The following is a 21,891-nucleotide window of genomic DNA, read 5'->3' on the forward strand; positions in this document are numbered from 1 at the left end:
AATTTCAGCTCCTTCACTCCTCTTCTTCTTCTCCTTCTTCTTCTTGCCCTAGGTCTCCTTCTAGCTTTTCCTTTCTAAATTTTTAAACAAAACCACCAAAATGGCTAAGCCCCAAACCGTGTACCCCATATAACCCAGCTGCCATATATCAAATTCCCAGCCAAATGACCATTTTACCCCTTCATCAAAACCCTTTGCTAACTAAACCTCAAGGGCACTCTAGTCATTTCACTAATATTTCAATTCTACCATTTCTTTCACCTAAACTTGTTACTCTCAGCAGTAACTAATGGTTACCCAGGTTACTCAATCACCAATAACCATTACCCGCTAAATCTCAACTTAGCCATAAAATTCCCGAGGTACCCCTAGGCTCCTCCCGAGCCGGGTATAGAATTCCCGTTGTGACTCTTGAGTTAACTAGCTCTCTAGAACCGTCTCTGCACGTGCATCACAATAATAACACCACACTCACGTGGTACAAATCACGGATTACAATTATCACATATATGCCCTCAGCGGGCTAAAATTACCAATTTACCCCTATCATGCAAACGGGGTCCACATGCATAATTATTTAACCTAACATGCATACTAACCACGTAGTCATGCATCTCAATGTTCAATTAGTCATATAACATGCTTTAAATCATAACCATGCATTAAACTCATAAAATCACACATAAATTCCATTATGCCCTCTAGGCACACTAATCAAGGCCCTTGAGCCTTAATAGCGATTTTGGGTCGTTACATGCATATTATATTATACTATATAAATATTTATGCATTAACTTTAAATGTAGTAAAATTGAAAAAAATAATATAAAAAGTTAATATATATAATGATGCGGTGCAGTGTGGTTTGAACCGCATTTATAAAATTTAAAATCGCAAACCGCACCGCACCGTACCCCACGATTTGGCAAAAATACAAACCACACCGTGAAGGGTTCTAAACCGAAAATTGCGGTGTGGTGCGGTGTAGGCAATTTGTGCGGTGTGGGCGGTTTTATGAACACCCCTAGGTCTAACCCTGGTCATTATCCTGACCTTGTTTGTCATTCTGGCCCTGATCTTCCTGGCCAGCTGATGATTCAATCTGCCTTAGAAGCATACTTTCAACCTTATACCTTGCTGCAATAATCAATGCGACCGGTTAGGTAGTGTTAACTAAACCTCTTACTGCCTCACGGTGCAAGATCAAGCAGATACTCATTCACATTCAATAGTCATGCTAATAAGCATGTCGGTTCATAAACATAACAATTAATAATTGACACTTATCAATTAACAATTGTAATGCCCTGACTAATTCTAGACCTCGGACCATTAAAAACTACTAGACACAGCTAATATTTTGGAACACATACATAAGGAATACCATAACTTTATTTAAAAACCCAAAATAGTATACGAAATACAAAATAAGGTATGGGATCCCATTGTTTACATAAAACATAAAACATAAACTTTAAATTTGTTTAAAATACTAAGTGCGAAAATACATAAAAACATAAATTAAAAGACATCATCCTCGATCTTCCAGCAGTCCATTCAATCCTTCCATCCTCAATACACATGCCAAGCTGCCACGAATCTGACCTGCCTTCCAAGTTCATTTTCATGCACCATCTAAAAAGAAAGGAATGAGCCTAATGCACAACAAGGAAAATTTACTAAAAACATATATGTCATAAATCATAAAAACATAAGACTATATCATAAAGCATATACTATAGAACATATGACATAAAAATGTATATAAGGCTACAATATTAATGGTCATTAACTCATTAACGTGGTATGTGATAAAACCATCTAGGTCCTCAGTCTACTAATCAAGGTAGGTTAGATCACAACTATAGTATATGATAACCCATCTAGGTCCTCTGTCTACTAATCGAGGTAGGGTAATTCATAACTCTAAACCATGAAAATGATAAAAATTCTTGGGGCTTGCTATCTAAGCAAGTCATATGCCCAAGTGACTACAAAGCATATATCATATCACATATCATATCATAGCATAAAACATAACATAAACATATAAACGCATATAATCTAACCTATTTTTCTTACCAAATACCGGGATATGGAGCAAGAACGGGATTGGAACACTCCTAAAACCAACAGTAAAAACCATGAGTTTTCTAAAGAAATGGAGATGAAAAAGAGAACTAAATCATCAAGATAGAAACTTACTGAAAAACCTTGAGTTTCAAAGAACTTAAACACCTAACCAAAAATCATAACGAAGAGTTAGATACTGAATGAAAACAAAAGAAAACTAAAGAACCATGAAGAAATGAACTTAAGGATAAGAATACCTTGGATGAACTATGACTTTGATCTACACCTCAATACCAGAATAATACTCTATCTTACTTCCCAAGTGTTTAGAAAAACTTAGATTGGAAAAGCTTTAAACCCAAAACCCAAGTGTGTCTCTCTATAGTAACCTTAGCAGCTTGGATGCTTTGAACAATGCTTGAATGATGAGTGAAATGGCTGAGTACTAGGTCCTATTTATAGAGTTCAAGAAGTGAAACTAACCCCTTTTAAGATGAATAAATAAATGAATATAAAATGAAAAATATTTGAATTTTCGTTCAACAGATGCCCTGAACTCGGTCAAAATCGTTAAAGAGCAAGTCCAAGTGGTTAAGGCTGTTTTTAAAAATTTAATTCCTCAAGTTTCAAAAATGACTCCCAGAGGCACTATATCGCTTAGACCTTTACCCTAAGCCCTCGTGCTTTCGTTCGTGCGAAGTCGACGTGTTTTCCATATCTCCTGTAGGCAATATATCGGCCCCTATAGCTGCGATATATCAGCATATGTTGATATATCAAACACATATTTGCACTCTTTCAGCATATTTTGAATTGATTAAACAACTTTGACTGAGTAAAAAATGTGATCCTAACAGTTGCTGGAAGGTTCTAGAGCTTCTATATCATTCTTTTAATTAAACTATTCATCAAAAATACTTAAATCCTTAATAAACATGCTTGTGACAAGTGTCACGTTCTTATTAATTCTATCTAAACCTTAGGTTATAATAAACAATATTTCTAGGACCAGCAATATTAATCAAACTTATGTTATAATTAATATTTCTAAACTATAGGTTAAACTTATAAAATCCATAAATGTTGCTATGAGTTTCCAACTAAGTCCCGGCTTGAACCAAAATCTACGGAAACTAACATACTACATGATACTACTAACTACTTCTACTACTATCTAGCTAAGTAAAATTCTGAGACACTACAACAATTAATGATGCTAATAAGCATTTTCTGGCATACATGTATACAACAGCGCTAATAAGCGGTTCTTTGGCATTCCCAAGCAATATCAGTATTGATAAGCATGTTCTTGCTCATCATACAATAGTCTAGGGCCAAGCCCTATCAATATATCTCATGCTACCAATTAAGGCATGCAAGTAAAGCATTTATATCCTATTTAAGTAGTTAAACATATAACCACATAAATAGTTACCGAACCCTGAGTCGAGCTTGTCTTTAGTGGCGAGTGTACATGCCCAGCCTGTCTACAGGAACCCTTAACCTTGGCATGCTTTGATACGAAGTTGTAACGCCCTGGTTAGCCAAGATCGTCACGTTGTGTATTTTAAATAGTGCTTAACCCACTAAACGAGTCTTTAGGCCATAAACGTGCATCTAAATGTAATTAATGGGTCAGGGTTAAAATCTTGGTAAAAAATAATTGATGTTTTATTAAAAATGTTAAACTGTACATGGGATCCCATAATAATGTTTACAAAGTTGTTTACAGTTCCAAAATAGTCATTACAACTCAAAAGTTACAATCCCCCGACCTAAGCTGCAAAAATAGGGTTTAACCCTAGATCCTCTGAGAAACCTTGACCATGATGGTCAAGCGGCCGCATATGTACACGTCGCCACCTAAGCTCTCCACTCATGGCTGGGTAAACTTTTATTTTCCTTTACCTGCACCACATAGCACCCGTGAGCCAAGACTCAACAAGAAAACTTATTACTGCATGAAAGATAGAAAAAAAAATTAGATCCACCCCCTTTCCATTCTCTCACATCTTCTTCATATAATTTTCTTTCTAGATTTGAATGTTCCCATCAGGGTGACTGTTTACCCATTCACGTTTTCATATTTTTATTAGTTTTCTTTCCAAAATTTGGTGTTCCTATAAGGGTTATAGTAAGAAGAAAATGCTGAAAAAATTGATTCGAATTCTTTTACATATAGTGGAAAAACTTTAAAAAAATTACAATAATATAAGATGATAAATAAAAAAATAGTAAAATAATTATGTAATGTTAAAATATGTGTGAAAAAATGAAAAAAGAAGAAAATGAAATGAGAAAAGAATAAGTACAAAAAATGAAGAAAAAAGAAAGAAAAAAACTTAGGAAAGAAAACTAAAATAATATGAAAAAAAACGAAATAAAATAAATGATGAAGGAAAAAAAACAAATGAATGAATAAAAATGAAAAGAAGAAAAAGAAAAATAGTGGAAAATGGAAATAAAGAAAATATGAATGAAAAAATTGGTAGAAAAAAATGAACGAAGAAAAAAAACTCATATGTGTGAAAAAAAAAAAAAAATGAAGGAGAAAATAATAAATACAAAATGAAGAAAAAATAAAAGGAAAAAAAGAAAAGAAAATTGAAAAAATATGAACAAAAAAAATGAAATAAAAAAATAGATAAATGAATAAAAATGAAAAGAAGAAGAATGGAAAAATGGAAAAAAAAAAAAAAAAAGAAGAAGATGTTGGAAAAAATTGGTAGAAAAAAAAAGGAAAAAATTGAAGAAAAAATAATTAAAAATGAAGGAAAAAATAAAAAATTGAAAAAAAATAAAATTACTTTCAAAATCAAAGAAAACATAACTATGATAAAAAAATGTGGCATTTCCATATTTTAGTTAGCTACTAATTGTGTTTCCCATACTTTAATTTCTTATTTAATAAAATTTACCATACAAATTAAAAATATATATATAATTCCCATATTTTTGCACATTGATGGTATAAAAGCCATATTTTTTTAAAAATTCCCTAAGTAATACAACCCTAATATAATTGGGCCACCGACTACCTACCAAGGTCCAAAACTCGACCTTGACGTTTTCCTCAACTCGAAAGAGTAGTCCCAAAACTTCCTTAAAATGTGTCTCATGAGCCACACTAGTAAAACATGTGGGTCAAACACCATGAGTTGGAAACTGGAGCATTCTCCAGCCCACCTAAGAAAAGTGGTCAATAGGAGGAAGACCATTTCTCAAGCTTGTAACGACCCAAATTTGTTAATAAGGCTTGAAGCCTTGATTAGTGTGCCTGGAGGGCAATAATTGTTATACTGTGTTAATTTATGTGAATTTAGTGAATATGTGATTAGGGTGCATGTTTAGGTGATTAAATATGCATGTGGGCCTCATTTGGCTGTTAGGGGTGAATTTGTAATCTTTAGCCCGTTGAGGGCATAAATGTAATATATGTGATATAATGGTAATATATCTGCGATGCACGTTCCGAGATGGTCCTAGGGAGCCGTTTAGCTAGAAAGTCACAATGGGGTCAAATACCCGGCTCGGGAGGAGCCTAGGGGTATTTTAGGAATATTATAACTTGAGATTGGGAATTTGTAAGTAATGGTTAGTGACATTTTGGTAACTTGGGTAACCATTGGTAACCGTTAAGAATAGCTACTCAAGGTGGGAAAAATGGTATATTTGTAAGGAATGTGAAATGTCTAGGATGCCCTTGAGGTCTAGTTAGAAAGGGAATTAGATGGAAGGGTAAAATGGTCTTTTGGCAGGAATTTAGATAAGTTTGGTTGAGATGAAAAAGTCATTCACGTTTTTATACTTAGGCAAATTCTGTTTTGGCTGAAAGAGAAGGTAAAACTAAGAACCTAGAAGGAAAAGTGGAAAAGGAAGGGAGCTGGTAGTTTGAGACTTAGGAGGAGAATCAAAGTGGCTTGAGGCAACTAAAATCAAACACAGGTCAAGAATTATTCGGAGGTAAGAATTTATCTCTGTTTTGTTTAAGTTTCCAAGCTTGATTTTTAGAGTGTGAGCATGAAAATTGAACGTTGGCTTGCAGCTGGTTTGTATGGGAATTCAGTTTGAGAAACAAGGGGATTTAGCTTGAAGCTGGAATCAAAGGAAGCTTAAGGTCGAATTCTTGATTGAGGTAAGGATTTTATGCATCTATGAAGTTTGTTTTTGGCATGGTTTAAGTTTTATAAGCCTTGGTTTAAGTTTCTGAAATTTGAAACCAAAGTGTGAATCATGAGTTTGATTATATGTTCAAACTTGTTATTGATGTTTCTAAGTTGCTAGATGGTTTATTTGATGTTTTGGATTGATTTTGGGGTTTAGGTATGTATTGGGGTTGAATTGGGAGTGTTTTGGCTCGGGGAAAATGCAGGGGAAAACCCATAATTCTGGGTTCGCGCAGGGGCGTTGCGGCCCTGTTCTTCTGTGCTGCGGCGCAAGGAAGCATCAGGCATCAGGAACCTTTCTGGGCGCCGCGGCCCTTAATGGATAGTGCCGCGGCGCTAGGCCAGTTTTGGGCAAGGGAAATTTTGCATTTTAGGGCTTTTGCCCAGGGGGTTCGGGGGATGTTTTCGGTACTTGGTTTTGGGAAATTGGAGGTCCCGAGGGTACGGAATTGGTTCCGGGAAATGGTTTTGGATTGGTTAGTATTAAAGAGTGTTTTATATGTGTTGTGACTAGGTTATCGGAGAGGCTCGGGTTAGAGGACCGTGCTCGTGACCTTGGTGCATAAGAAGCTTGGGACACAAGTAAGAAAACTACTGTTTCCCGTAGAGCATGAGTTGTAGGGCTCGGCCTTGTATGACTGTGTTGTAGGGTTTGACCCTTTGATTGAGTTATGTATACTTAGCTTGTTGATTAGCTTTATCATATGTGAATGTGTTGATTGTACGGCATGAGCCGAGCACGGTGGAGACTGATAACGGCGAAGGCCGAGAACGACAATGGGCCGGGAACGATGATAGGCACGTGGAGTGCAAGGCCAAGAACGGCAATGGGCCGAGAACGGCGATAGGCACGTGGAGTGCAAGGCCGAGTGCGGCAAGGGGCCAGGGCCGGAAGCAGCATTTAGCACGCAGAGTGCGAGTTGCTAGGATAAATCCTAAAGGATACCTGAGATATCCTCATGGTATGGACCGCGAATCCAGGGCATGGTAAAGCGCTTGGGACAGGATGCCCGTATGTGTTTAGCCTATAGATGGCCTGTTTAATTGATAAGTGTTGATATGCATATGTTATCTATTTGTGAGTTTTCTTGTTGGGCTTCGGCTCACGGGTGCTCTGTGGTGCATGTAAGGGCAAGGAGAAAGTCAACCAATCATGAGTATGGCGAGCGTGAAGCAGCGTGTACATGTTTGGTCAGCCTGACTGCCATGGTCAAGGGCATTTTTGGGAGTGGAGTGTATAAAACTGGATTTTGTCATTTAGTCGACTGCGATTATATTTTGAGTTGTAAATATTTCTAGACTGTATTTTGGGATCCCAAATGTTAAACTTTTATAATTTTCTATGAAATAAGATTATTTTCAAAGATTATGACTTTGATTTTAGCTTAGTCACACTTTTGTTCTAAGAATCTCGTTTAACGAATTAATTGCACGATTTAAACTCACTTAGTAACATCTCTAAGGTAGTAGGGCGTTACAAAGCTCATTGACGAAGAGGAAGCCCTAGGCCTCTTTGTGGGACATCACACACTCACTTTCACTTCACTTACAATTGAATTTATTTCAACCTCTTAACTACTAGGAAACCGATCACTTAAGCTAGCCTTCCACCATCACATTACAGTGACTATAGTATATTTAATTTTTTTACTTCGATATATTTTATCTACTTACTAACAAGACCATTGGAGTCCCTTCGACTAGCCACCCTAGTATCCTAAGACATTTACAATCTTTTTTTCTTTTGTTCTACAGGTTGTCGATGCATGCGAACAAATCTTCTCAACAATTATAAATTGGGGCATGGTGCAAAATGACCCTTAATGTTGTGTGAAAGTAAGTAAATGTCCATGTTTTTAATTTTATAGTAAAATAGCCTAATCATCTATTTAATATCACATATTACCAAATACACCCTCGAGCAAATTACTATTTTATTCTAAATATTTTAATATTATGGTATATGTATATTAGTTTTGTTTAATTAGATTTTATTTTAAAATTATTTTAATTTTTTTTTCGTTTTTTATGGGTTGTTGAATGATATACCATACCACAAAATATATATACTGAGTTGAAAAATAATATACCATCAAAACTTACAAAATTATTACTAAAAAATATATATACTATGCTAACAAAGTTATATACTACCATTAAAATGTATATACCATGATACAAAATTATATACTACCACTATGTATAATAAAATAGAAATTAAATATCACAAAAAAAAAATAATATACCATACTACAAAAAACATATAAACTAATTGGAAAATAATATACCAACAACTTATAAAAAACTTAAAAAATCAATATAATTTTAAAATAAAAACTAATTAAACAAAACTAATAGACATATACCACTATATTAAAGTCATACAGTCCTAAATAAATAAATAAAATTATAAAAAAAGGCAATTTAGGTAATCAACAATGTAAATGGACCATTTATCTATAATTTAAAAAATGAAGACATTAGCTTATTGATAGCTTTATTTTGGGCCATTTCCTATAATTTCTCTTATAAATTTTGCCGTTTACAATTATCATGCTAAAATCTCATAATTTTATTTTGCTACCCTTCCAATTATTATAAAAGTTCTATAAAGTTACTCTATATTGAAATAAATTCTATATAATAATTTTTTCTAGGCCCAACTTAGAGTTAGTTATAAATATAAATAAACTTTCATAGACTTGTATTTAGAAACTTGTAATAATAATTAAAATTTTAGTATATATATGTTATATTACATTAATTTTTTTAAATCAGTCATTACATCATAATAAAAACTAAAATGAAAAAAACACATGCAAGGATGAAGGATCATATATATCTAAAATAAAATATTTGTAATATTAATTTATTATTTAGAAAGTTGTTGTCAAATATTAAAATTTATGAGTAGGTAAGAATTATTGTTAAAGTTATCCTGTACTGTACTAAATGGCCTTCTGCGCACCGTTTAGTTTTTAAGAGATAAAAAGAAAGAGAGAGATTGGTCACCGCTTCGGTGAAAAACAGATCTGAAAGAAAGGCAAAGCCATCAGCGCGATTATAGTGGTCCTCTTCATCTTCCTCCCTTGGATTGCCATGCCCTAAACCGCTCCTCCGGCCAGGAGTGCAGACAGACATGGCGCCTATTATTGACTAGTATGTTATGCTTTACATGTTTTCTACCCATTATTACTACAACAACTTTTTGATTATATTAACATAGAATTTATCTTAAGATGGTTTACAAGTAAGCTCAGATGAGGGTTTTCACTATTTTTAGAAAGCAAAACTTAAATTAGGGAAGAACATAAGTTTAACACATTGAAAATGGAAGAAACCAAGAACAATATACACAATCACAATTTATAGCAGTTCCATTATATTGCAGAATTTTACTGTAAAGATTCAGAAAGAGAACTGAAAAAGAGCAAAAGGAACGTGAAATAATCTTACTTTGTGTGGAGTCGAATCAAGAGACGGCAATGGGGCAACTCTCTACAGTGCCGTGAATGAAACGTGAAACTCACGCGCCACCACATAGCAGTTAGCAGAAAAACTGGGGTAACTATTTCACGTGTAATAAGAGAATAATTCTTTATTTTTAATTTTCTTTTTATATAATTTTTTAATAAACGGTATACCAATCTCTCTCTCTCTTCCTCTTCAAATCCCTAGCCAAGGTCCGACCCCCTCTTCCTCTCAGATTTTGTCTCCTTGCTCGTCAACTCTGACCACTTACTCTCTCCCTCACGCACGGGCAGGACAAGTGGGTACCGTCGACCACCTTCGTCAAACCCACCATTCTCACAGGTACAAAATTATTTTTTAGTTCAATTATTTTCAAATTTATGCTAAAAGTTTATTTATCAACAAATCTTTGTTTGAAATGAAATGATATGAGATTTGTTACATTTTGTTTGTAAATCTCATAAAAAGCTCTGTATATTTGCTTCACGCTTGTTGAATGATTGCTTATGGTAGTCTGACTTCACTCTAATACTGTTATTTGCATTTTATTGTGTCAAATTCTTCCTTCCTTGTTTGCACATAATATGTTTTTTAAAGTGCCTCTAAGAAACTGGTATGAAGAATTATCAAATTTGTTGCTTGTGCTGTGTAACCGGCATGTTACTTCTCTGTGTTTGTATTCCTAATTTCAAGTATAAACAAGTAGGTTGAATACTTAGTTTAGTTGGCAATGAACTCTATTCTACTATTATTATATGCAACTGTTCTTTGTTTGGCTTTGGTATTTAGGATATGATATTGTTTTTTGGACTGCTCTTGTTAATGGATTTATTAGGTTATTTGTCCTCATGCCTCAAGTTGTCTAGCCCCTTTTCAAATGTAGCCTAGTTTATAAAGAAACGGCAGAGTTTAAATTGATCAGGTTATGAAGTTATTTGATGGCATGTAGTTTCTAACTTTTTGGTTGAGGTTTTGATATCTGGGTTTTGTATGCTTTTGTTCTAGATCTTTTTCTTGTGGCTCAGTTACCCTTTATTTTTTGGGACTGTTCTTGTCTTTGTGTTGACAACCTGTTTTAGTGCTTAATTAAACTTTCGTGCTTTATATATATGCTTCTACGTGAAAAGTATATTCTAGTGTTGTGTTTAGCTAGGTGTTGGTTACTCAAAAGAGTTATGTAAGTTTGCTTTATGAAGTTATGATCTAAGTTTGCTTTAAACTTGTTAAATATTCTGAATATTGATGATGCTACTTGAGTTAAGACCACCCTCATGGCTTTATATAAAGTTTATTCTTTTGCAAAATCTTTACATCATGTACTATGTGGGATTTATTAATATAAAAAATTTGTTTCTTAATTTTCTTGCCCAACAATGATATGATCTAATTAGTTTTTTTTCTTAAGAGAAGCTTAATTAATTAGACGATTTAAATAAGATTTTTTTAATGATGTAACTGATATGCACTGCTTGTACCTGATGGAATAAAGTATTCTTTTGCTAAATCCTTACATCATGTACTATGTTAGATTTATTAATATAAAAAATTTGTTTCTCAATTTTCTTACCCAATAGTGATATGATCTAATTAGTTTTTTTCTTAAGAGAAGCCTAGTTAGACGATGTAAATAAGATTTTATTTAATGATGTAACTGGTAATCACTGCTTGTACCCAATGGGATAAATTTTCATCATTGTAGTAGCAGTTTTTTAACGATCATGAGATTCATGATATATTTTCTTTTATGTAGTAGCCATGGATCCCTTAATATCAAGACAAGGAGACATTTGGATCATTGTTTATAAGACTAGTTTCTAATTTTTAAACTGTAAACTTCTAAACGCTATTAATTAAAACTAGTAAATCATAACAATAAAAATAAAGGCAAAAAAAAAAAAAACCTTAACTCAAATGTTTGTACAAGCAGCCTCAAGTGTTTTCATGTGGTATTTTCTAATAATGCCAAGATTTTATGAATAAATTACTATTCTAGGCACTGTTGTTAGGCCTCAAGGCTTAAGCCTAAAATTTTCTATTAAAAATCTATTTTTTTTGGTAAAACTGTAAACTTCTAAACACTATTAATCAAAACTTTTAAATCATAACAATAAAAATTAAGGCAAAATTGAAAAAAAGAAGAAGAATAAGTAGAAGAAAAACTCAAACTAAATGTTTGAACTAGCAGCCTCAAGTGTTTTCTAATAATGCCAAGATTTTATGAATAAATTACTATTCTAGGCACTGTTGTTAGGCCATTTTCTATTAGAAATCTATTTTTTTTTTGTAAAACTGTAAACTTCTAAACACTATTAATCAAAACTTTTAAATCATAACAATAAAAATTAAGGCAAAATTGAAAAAAAGAAGAAGAATAAGTAGAAGAAAAACTCAAACTAAATGTTTGAACTAGCAGCCTCAAATGTTTTCATGTGGTATTTTCTAACTAATGCTTGGATATTATGAATAATTTGCTATTCTAGGCACCGTTCTCAGGCCCCATACTTAGAAAAGTTACTTTTGTTGCAGTAAAATTAATAATGTAATTGTTATTAGTTTTGTTAGCTCACTACTTAAAACAGGTCCAAAATAAGAATAATAAGAGAGGCGTTAGCCTCATGATAATGTTTAGGAAACCCCCAAAAAAGCCTTTTTACTCGTTGATTCAGATGCGGCTAACAGCTGAGCAAAAGCATGTGCTGGATGTGATATTGAAACTCTTGCCTATCGTTAAATTCAACTTTTTTTTTAAGTTTTAATTTGTATATGCCGTGGCACATCAATTGCTGTATAATGCATAGAACGTCAATCCCTGCACAACTGAAGTTTATGCTTGCATGGGATGTCGGCCATGCTTTGATTGTAGTAGTGAGAGTTTATAATCGCAATAATTCTCAAATCGTTGCAACTATAAGTACTCATCTTCTTCGTTTATTTTATTGTGTGGACCAGGTTAATTATCTTCAAGTAACCATGGTGACCAATTCCAGATCCCAGCAAAACCTCGAAGCTAGGTCTGGTGGGAAGATTGTTCGAACTAGGCGAATTGCTGGTGCAAGGGCTACACCGTATGAGCGGCCGAGGGTGACAAATCCAGAACCCAAAAACCCTAATTGGCTTTCCAAGATTATTTTTTCTCCAACTCGTATGATTGCTAGTGGTGCTGGAAAGCTGATTTCGTCCGTCTTTTATCTGGATGATTCTTCTACTTCCTCTTCTTCATCTTCGTCTTCTTCTTCCTTGGGCTCTGACTCCAATTCAGGTAAGTAATGTTTTATAATTGTGCGGATTGTTGAATTTGGTGTTTTTCTTGGTGTGGTTTCTCTAGGTAATTGAGAGTTTGTGGGGGTTTTTTTTTTTTTTTACAGAGAAAAATACTTTCTAGCTCTAATATTTTCTTTTTAGTGTTTACTTAGTTTGGGAAAATGGAAGAAGGGGGAGAAACTATTATAATTCTATATCTGCGCATATAGGATTCAGTGGAAATGGATACCCTTAACAAAATTATTTGGACAATATTGTGTTTCAAAAGTGTTGGTTTGCATAGGGTTTGGGTTTTCTGTGGCTTGCTTAGGGTGTGGGTTTTCTGTGGTGCCATATTCTAAGACTGATATTTAAGTTCACTACTGGTATAAGATATCTGTTTTATGCCACTTTAATATCTCTTAGTTTGTTATTGAGAGGAGGTCTATTTGACCTCTATCTCCTTTTTTCAAAAAAAAAAAAAAATCTCTTAGTTTGTTAGTTCTTAGAGACATTTTAAATACCTTGGTCGACATTGCCTCTCACTGTTTTGGCCGAGGATCTTGAATGCTGTGGCTAGTAATATACTATGTATTTTAGGTAACGACTGAGAACCAGTGTTTATATTTTGACATGTTGACTCATTAGACATTTGTATTTGTCTATTTTAATAGTTAGCTATCAGCTGCATGCTAGTTTTGTACTTCAGTAAATCAGGCAAAAATTTGGATTTGCTTTAAGTCTCTTTTCATATCTTCTCACAAGATTACGTGACTCTTATTACACAGAGGGGAATTGTGACAATAATTACGTTGATGATATCTCATCTCAAGGAACCGACATATTAAATGAGGTAATTGGACATATTGACCATTTTTTTTTGCTCTTTTGGAAGCATGCTTGTCTTCTTTGAATTGATATTGGTATATTTTGGTGCATGAAATAACTTTTCACTTTACCAGTACCTGTCATTTACATGTGTATTTATGTAGACAACTTGATAGGATGCTATCATGATCAAACTAAGTTTTGAGTTTCTAGAATTTTTTTATGGTGCAATGGTGGGTTATTTCTCCAAATGTCAAGTGACTTGGAGGGCTGTATTTTTTCCACTATTGCTAATCAGTAAACACAGCTGCAAATGTTGTTTGACATATATCATATGAATCACAGCCTTAGTCATGAAGTGAGTACAGAAGTTTCAGTACATTTTTAATCTAGTAAAATAAAACATTTATTGATAGAAGGATGATGTTCTATGGTTTGCCCTGTTGGTGGAGTTACTTGAAACCTCTACTTTGAGTCTGACATAATGTCTTCTCTTAGTTTCCTTGCCATGATGCAGTAGTTACCAGACGATCTGAGGCTTGTTTTGTCTCATAATTTTTTTTTATCTTTATCACACTTGATTTGATTATTGTGGGCTGCATCAGAGGAAGGGAACATCAGAAGTAATCAATTACTTTAGGAAGGATCCTGAACCAACATTAAGAAAAAGAGACACCAAGCATGCAATTGAGGAGCTACTTATGCAGGAGACTTTCACGAGGTAATTGAGAGCATGTCTTAAGATTTTAAGTTAGGATTCATGTTGGAATGTTGCACTTTCCCCCATCCTATTCTTTTTTCCCAGAAATGTTGAGTTTCTCTTCTCTTTCACATTAGCTGGTACTCTTTTTTGTGCTGTTTTAAGCTTGTATTCTCCATCTTCTTTGTTATCACTGTGTTACAAGCTCCTGGAACTTTTAGCTTAATGCTTTCATGAGAGTGAAAATTAAAGTACATTTTATTGGTTTTCTGTGATTAGTTGCCTGAATTGTCTTGTACTTTCACGGTCCTTGATTTTATGAACTTAAATCTGTACTTAGTAAGGACTTATGTTTGCTTACTAAAGGATTATCTCTTATATACAAATTGAACTTTAGTTGTATTCTCATAAATTTACATGTTTTTTCTTTTTGCTACATAAGTTTCTGGTGGATTGAGCTTCTTAGTTATTTTACTATATTTATTGAGGATATTTTTTTCTTTGACCAGGGAAGAGTGCAATAAATTAATAAAGATTATTAAGTCGAGAGTTGTAGATGGTTTCAACACTAAAGATGCAGAAAAGGGGAGTCTGACTTTGATGCCAAATGAAGCATCTGGAGGTAGGATTGCTGAAAAGCAAATAAATATTTTGGCTTGCTTATTAATTACATATGTTGGATTGATGGTGTTAATTATGTTGCAGAAACAGACATGCATGATCTTCGCTGTAGAGCTGTTATGGAAGCGAGAAAGTGGACGTCAGCAAAGAAATTGAAATCAGCTTCTAAATCAGATTTGCATAATGTAACCTTTGCTTTTGATTCTGTTTTGTTCCAAAGTATTTTTTTTTAATGTTAAAGCTAACCGGTACATTTCATTTAACATGGAATCCTTTTGTGCAGTTTTCATTTCTGTCTTGAAGGCTAATTATTGCTCATATGTTTATTGCACCATTTAAAAATTACTATCCTTAAATATCAATTGTAGAAAATATGAGGGAAATCATTGAGAAGATATGTGCTCTATAGGCATTAGTTGAACTAGTGCTGAAGAACCTTTTTCTTTATTTGGTGGGGAGGGGTTCCTAAAAAAATTATAACTGAAAATTGACTATGGATGAACTGACTGAAGTCTTTTACTCCAGGCTGTTTGGTGAAAAAGAACAGAAGCAGAGAGAAATTAGAGATGCATTAGTAGGAATGGCAGATAATTCTTCCAAAATTTTCGGGATTAAAAGCTTACAGATACTATGTTATAAGTAATGCCAAATTCTATGATATTAGTGTTACATAAACATATCATATTCTTGGATTTGGAAACCAAATTGGTAGTTACAAGTTACTCAAGTTATATAATCTGTTAACTATTATTAGGTTTTTTTTTAAATAGCAAGGATAGTATCACTGTGAAATCTGTATAGCTTTTCTGCACTAGTATAATATTGTTGGTTGCATTTGCAAAATTGATCTGATTAATTGCAGGCTATTGAAGCCGAAGTGGGTTCTCCAGTTGATATGGCCAAAGTGTATATGCGTACACGTCCCCAATGGTCATCTCCTACCTTCAGCCATGGAGAGATCAAATCTTCATCACCAATAAGTGCACATCTTTTTAATGCGGAAACACCTTATTCAATCGGTGGTAATTCTTTGTCCTCATCCAAGGTACCATATTGAACATCTATTCTTATGTTTTTCTCGTTTTTTTTTTGGCTTTGGATGATTAAACTATACTGGTACTAAGATATTTTCTATATTTTTTTCTACCACTTCTGTATTGACTAAATTTATTATGATTTACTTGCTAAAACTTGAACACAGCCTAAATGGGATACCCCTAACACAGGGTCTTGGAACATCCAAGAGGAAATACAGAAAGTGCGTGCTAAAGCAACTGAAGAGATGCTAAGAAATTCACCATCTGAAAAAATTGATTGGTCTGCCTCCGGTTTTGAAAATAGAGCTATTCCAAGCTCTCAGGGTATAATTCTCTGCTAGTTTGAGCTTAATATGTCAGCTTGTCTGAGCTATCTTGTGTATCATTTGCAGATTGATGAGTTGCTCAGTTATGTTGAATTCCAGAATAATTAAATGGCATTGTTGAAAATCTAAGACATGGAACTTCAATTTCTGCTTCCTCAGGTTTGGACATGATACTAGATGGGTCACAAAATGAAGCTTCATCGCTAAATCAAGTTAATATCATTGCTGAACAAAATCAGGTTTTCATGTTGTGGAATTTTTTAGTACAGCTGTGTTGAGAATGCCTCCTCCCTCTATAAAAGTCTTTCTGGAGTACTTGCAACTAGAGATACATGCTTTCGCCATGTTAAGTCTGACTTTCAAATGTCACTGATTTATGATATTATCAACTGTTTTGTAGGATTTGGAAATGACTCATGCTCTTGATGGAGAAGGTGATCCTCTACTTTTTTGAACCATTGTGACATGTTTGGATGGTAGTCTTGTGTGAAATTAGTTGGTTAGTTACTCACACGTTGATAATAAACTGTAGGTCCAAAGGATGGGTTAGCAGACATGGCATGCAAAGAACATAAACTTCACTCTTCAAAAGATATTAAGAACGCATCCCCCAGGTTTGAGTTTTCTCTCTGTGGTTGTCAAGCATATTTTCTTTCCTTTTTTTAAAAAAAAATGGCTAATGCCATTACTGACAATTTTTCTGTAACTATTGAAATTATCTTGGTTTGCAGCAATGCTGGCATTGGTGATGTTCCTAACTACAATGACACAAACACTAGTACAACTCTCAAGCAGCTAAGCGCTATTGAAGCAGGAAGCCTGCGGGGTAAGTATTGTATCCCTTTGGTAGTTGTTAGGGTTAGAATAATACTACCTTTGCATGCTCAATTTTATGATCCATGTGATATTACTGATTACGTGCTTGTTTTTGAAATTTAGTATCTAAATGCACCTATTGAAGTATTGTGACACCTAAATTTTTTAGAATTTGATATAAATATGCTAGATGAGAATAGTTAGAGAGCATAAATTCTGTCATTCTGAAAACAAAATTTGACACTAAACTATTTTGAGTTTTATTGTGATGATTCAAAGTTGATATGTTTTCAATGCATTTTCTCAGTAGTCACCTAGTTTTCGTGGTTGGATTCTCAAATGGTAGTTGCGTACCATATAATATTTTTTAAAAATCCTAAAAATCCCCATCTCAATTTTAATTCAAGTCAATGTTTAAAATAGTGCTTTAAGCCAAGACTTTTTTGTGAGGTGAGACGTAAGCCTACAATATTTAATTAAAAAAATATTTTTAGAATACCGATATAGAATAAGATGAATGTCTTATAAAACTCAAACATAAATATCTCATAAATTGTCTAAATTTCTAAAATAAAGTTTTTTGTTTCTAGAATTAGAATCTTAGATTCTACTATCCTAGAACAAACTATAGTAGTAAAGGCAGGTTTTGGGTTCTTTTTTTCCTTTCTCTGGTTCAAAAGCACGGCTGGGCAGAGGAGAAGAGGAGGGCCGAGTGAGTAGGGTTTCTAATTTTATTGGTTTTTTAAGTTTTATTGGGCCTATTTAAATCTAATTTAATTTGTTTTAAGTTTCATTGGGCCTATTTCAGATCAGTTAAGATCAATTATATTTTAATTTGATTTTGAGCATAAAAAATCCCATTACGAAAATACAAGCGCCTCTCTCTTTTTCCGCCTCAACCGCCTCAACACAGCGCCTCACTTCTGCCTAGCAAGGTGCACGTCTCGGTGCATTTTTTTTCCGCGTCACAAATGCCTTTTTAAACATTGATTCAAGTCTAGTTAAGGATTCAGCATCTTAGTTATCTTTTGCTTGTTTAAATCATTATCACCTGATGCTTTTTTATACGGGTCAGCCCAGAGTTGATTGTGTTCTTCTACATTATCACAGTTTAGTCACTGTTGGATCCTGAATTCAGTGGACATTTGATACGTACTTAATTACAAATCAACTTTTGAATCGAAATTTATAAAACACTAAACATCTATTCAAGTCCTTGTATACATTCATTGTATGCTGTTTCTTTTTCAAAATAATAGTCCTTTTCCATGCAGTTACAGATCCAAGATTTCTCGAGAACAACTGCACAATATCTGAACGGGTGTCTGAAAATGAAAATGGCTTGCCTGGGTACTGAAAATGATCAATTACCTCATAGTTAGTGCTTTCTTCATTTAGTTAATAATTTTGATGAACTGGTTTCCTTGGTTACAGTTTGTCTACAGGGGCAGGTTCTGATCATGATCATCACGAGGGAGTGCCAGATGGTGAGGAACACAATACAGCTACAGGCAAGCTTGATGGCGAGACCTGTGAGCTTTTGAGTGAAACTTACATTGAGATCCCAAATGTGAGCGATTCAATGAACGAGAATGACAAAATTACAAACGGCTCTCCAAATGGTCCAAGCATGAACAATGTGTCGCCTCGGGTCACGACTCGGCAAAACTTGAAACGTGGACCAGCGGCAGCAGCCAATGTGAATGCCACTGTCGATGCTGAAAAGCGACAAGGAAAGAGACTGAGCAGATACAGTAAAAGAAAGTTGTAATTTATTAGTTTAGCTTAGTGTCTATCACGTAGGTTTTATTGTTAGGTAGTTTTCGTGTACGAGATATTTAAGCTTAGTATTAGTAGTTGGCAGTTTGGAAAGACCTACAGTCACGGTAAAGGTTGATTAAGAACGGTAATTTGCAAGTTTAAAACTGTTTGTTCGATTATGCTCTGGCATAAAAATTGTTATGTAAAATAAACTTATTTTAAATTGGGTAGTGGCACCCCATGAAGATTATTATTTTTAATTGGCATGTCTTTAACTCTTATTATTATTATTATTTTCTCTGAAAGGAAGCTCTTATTTTTTATTTTTTAATTGACATGTCTTAACTCATTAACGATTTGCACTATTCATCCTTGATATTATGCATTGAAGTTGATTAATTTCTATTATTTTCAATAGGACCATGCTACCAATATAATAGTTTTACCCAAAAAAAAACTATATTGGCAGATCTAAAAAGATAACAAAATCTGAATTAGTAAATGACAATTCAATTAGTAGTGTAAGGGAAAAAAGATCGCTCTCCTCTCTTAGTGTGATATGTGTATATTATTTATTTATTTTATATCTAAAAGTATTATATAATCATTAATGAATTACTTGTGATACATGTGGTATTGCTTTTTTAAAAGAGGTTATTTTAAATAAATGTGATTGCTTGTTAAAAATTATTTCGGTCATTGTGTGTTAAAAGTTTTAGTGTATATCATTACTTGATAAATTTGTGTGTTTACACTTTTTTAAGAAAAAAATTATCTTTTCAAATTTTAAAATATAATTTAAATTAATAGAAAATGAGCTTATTAATAACATTGCTCATTTTTCACATTTTCTCCTGAATATAATAAAATTTTAGTGTGAAACTGAAGTTTCAAATAATACGTAAATTAAATAAAAAAAAAACTGGAAAAAAAAATACAATGGTATTAGACAAATACGAACACTTTTTTTTTATTGAAATTTCATGAAAACAATGCTTGAAAAATCACATCCTAATACATTATAAATGCTATGTACACACTTATATTACACACCATAATGTGTTGTATATTTCCAAATTTGATGTCTAAGCTATAACATGATATTTCTTGAATTTGGGGCTTAATTATTGATGATTATAGTTTGATTTGTTTCCTTTAAAAGATTTTTAAACTTACCAATAAGTCAAAATTCGAACTTTTCCTTTGATGACACAAAATACACGAACCTAACTATTATAGGGGAATGAGAAAAGTAGCATAGTGAGTTAGTCGAAATTGCTGTTGAATTCGGAGAAAACAAGGTGCCGATGCAATTGTAAACTCGCTGATGGTACATGTATAGATGAAGTCAAAGAAGAAGAAGGTACAAGATATGCAGTGGCAGACATATAAATTGTGTTTACCAAGGGCGGAAGTTAAAAAAATATTTAGGGGGTGTAAATGTAAAAATTTATATAAACAATGACATAAATGCAAAAATTTAATTAAAAATAAATAAATTGTAAAAAGAAAAATACATTAAAGTTTTTATAAAAAAATTCAAACGGGCCCTTCCTTGTCTTAAGATGGATTGCCACGGGTGCAATAAAACTCAAAGTTTAGCTAACAACACAAAAAACAAATACATTAAAAGTAGTCTATTTATGATTTTTGCCCCCTCCAACTATAACTTATACGTTATTATGCTCCTAATTTTTTTGGACCGTTAAAAATTACTTCCGAACTATTCACACTGTTGTAAAATAAAACTTTTGTTAAGTTTCATCTCATGTGTCTAACAAAATGTTGACGTGCCTCAATATTTGTTAATGATGGTTGACCATATCAGTACCACACATGTAATTTAACATAAAAAATAATTCAAAATTCAAAAAATCTATTTTCTTATTAAAAATCAATATTAATTATTAAAAAATTAATTTATTCTCTTAATCTTCTTCTTCTTCCTCTGAATTCTTCTCAAACCCAGATATTTGTTCCTTCCTCAAAACCAAAAATTTGACTGTTCTAATCCTCCAAAAAAAACAAAAACTACCTTATCCAAATTTTATTTTCTATTATTTAGAATTTGCAAAAATAAAAAATCATTTCAACAAAACCACAAAGAACAATATAAATATATCTAGATCTTAACTGAAATCGATGTAAAATTCTATTCCAACAATCTATTATCACATACAAGCTCAATTTATCACACGGATCAAAGAAATCTTGTCTCCAATAGACTCCCAAGCATTTGCTGACCAACTCCCATCTAACATATGATAAGAATAAATGAGGAACACAAGTTCCTGTTAGGTGAATTACAAGAGCAAGAGTTAGAAGGTTCAAAGAAATACTTAATGGACTAATCCAAGAAATATCAGTTAATTATCAAAAGATAAAGTCAAAGATTGTTCAAAATGGAGATAAATGTCTATTCAATGTTATGGAGGCAATTTGAAGTTGCTAGTTAACTTCTAAAACCATGGCCTTTGAGTTTAGAGGATATATGTGCATAAATTTATGTTTTATTTAAGAGATTTAGTTATATTTAGATTGGTTAAAGTTTGACCATTTGTATTCAGTCATTTATCTACTTTCTAGAAGATTAATAATCTAGAATTAGAGGGTTTTTGTCTATATTGATGCATATATCAAATTAATGCTTTAAATGTGGCTTTTCTTATTATTGGAGGGATGTTCCAAGTATAAATATGGAGAGATACGAGATTGAAAAGTAGATTATTGGAATCAATATATTTTGGAGAGTGTTTTCTCTTTTGGTTCTTCAAAGAACTTCTTAGAACTTATCAAGATCTTTCTTGTGGCATTCATTTTTTGACTTATCACTCACAATCCTTCTCTTTTCT

At 33.1% G+C, this 21,891-nt stretch overlaps 1 protein-coding gene across 4 annotated transcripts; it reads left to right on the forward strand.

The window, feature by feature from the left end:
* The first annotated feature begins 9,235 nt into the window (after positions 1–9,235).
* On the forward strand, positions 9,236–19,299 carry LOC133819346 (protein KAKU4). Of its 4 annotated transcripts, none has more exons than XM_062252560.1 (16): positions 9,236–9,398; positions 9,631–9,803; positions 9,918–10,052; positions 12,660–12,969; positions 13,739–13,803; positions 14,384–14,499; positions 14,988–15,100; positions 15,184–15,284; positions 15,962–16,144; positions 16,301–16,460; positions 16,622–16,701; positions 16,863–16,896; positions 16,995–17,076; positions 17,194–17,288; positions 18,559–18,628; positions 18,713–19,299. In XM_062252560.1, exons 4-16 carry the CDS (start codon positions 12,681–12,683, stop codon positions 19,047–19,049), a joined length of 1,725 nt encoding a protein of 574 aa, XP_062108544.1. In that variant the 5' UTR covers positions 9,236–9,398; positions 9,631–9,803; positions 9,918–10,052; positions 12,660–12,680; the 3' UTR covers positions 19,050–19,299. The 4 variants fall into 4 exon arrangements, with proteins under 4 accessions (XP_062108544.1, XP_062108543.1, XP_062108542.1 ...); XM_062252559.1 differs by having other exon boundaries at positions 15,190–15,284; positions 18,553–18,628; XM_062252558.1 differs by having other exon boundaries at positions 9,237–9,398; positions 9,615–9,803; positions 18,553–18,628.
* The last annotated feature ends 2,592 nt before the right edge of the window (positions 19,300–21,891 follow it).

Source organism: Humulus lupulus, chromosome 2, assembly GCF_963169125.1.
Source record: "Humulus lupulus chromosome 2, drHumLupu1.1, whole genome shotgun sequence".
In the NCBI taxonomy this organism is placed as follows: domain Eukaryota; kingdom Viridiplantae; phylum Streptophyta; class Magnoliopsida; order Rosales; family Cannabaceae; genus Humulus; species Humulus lupulus.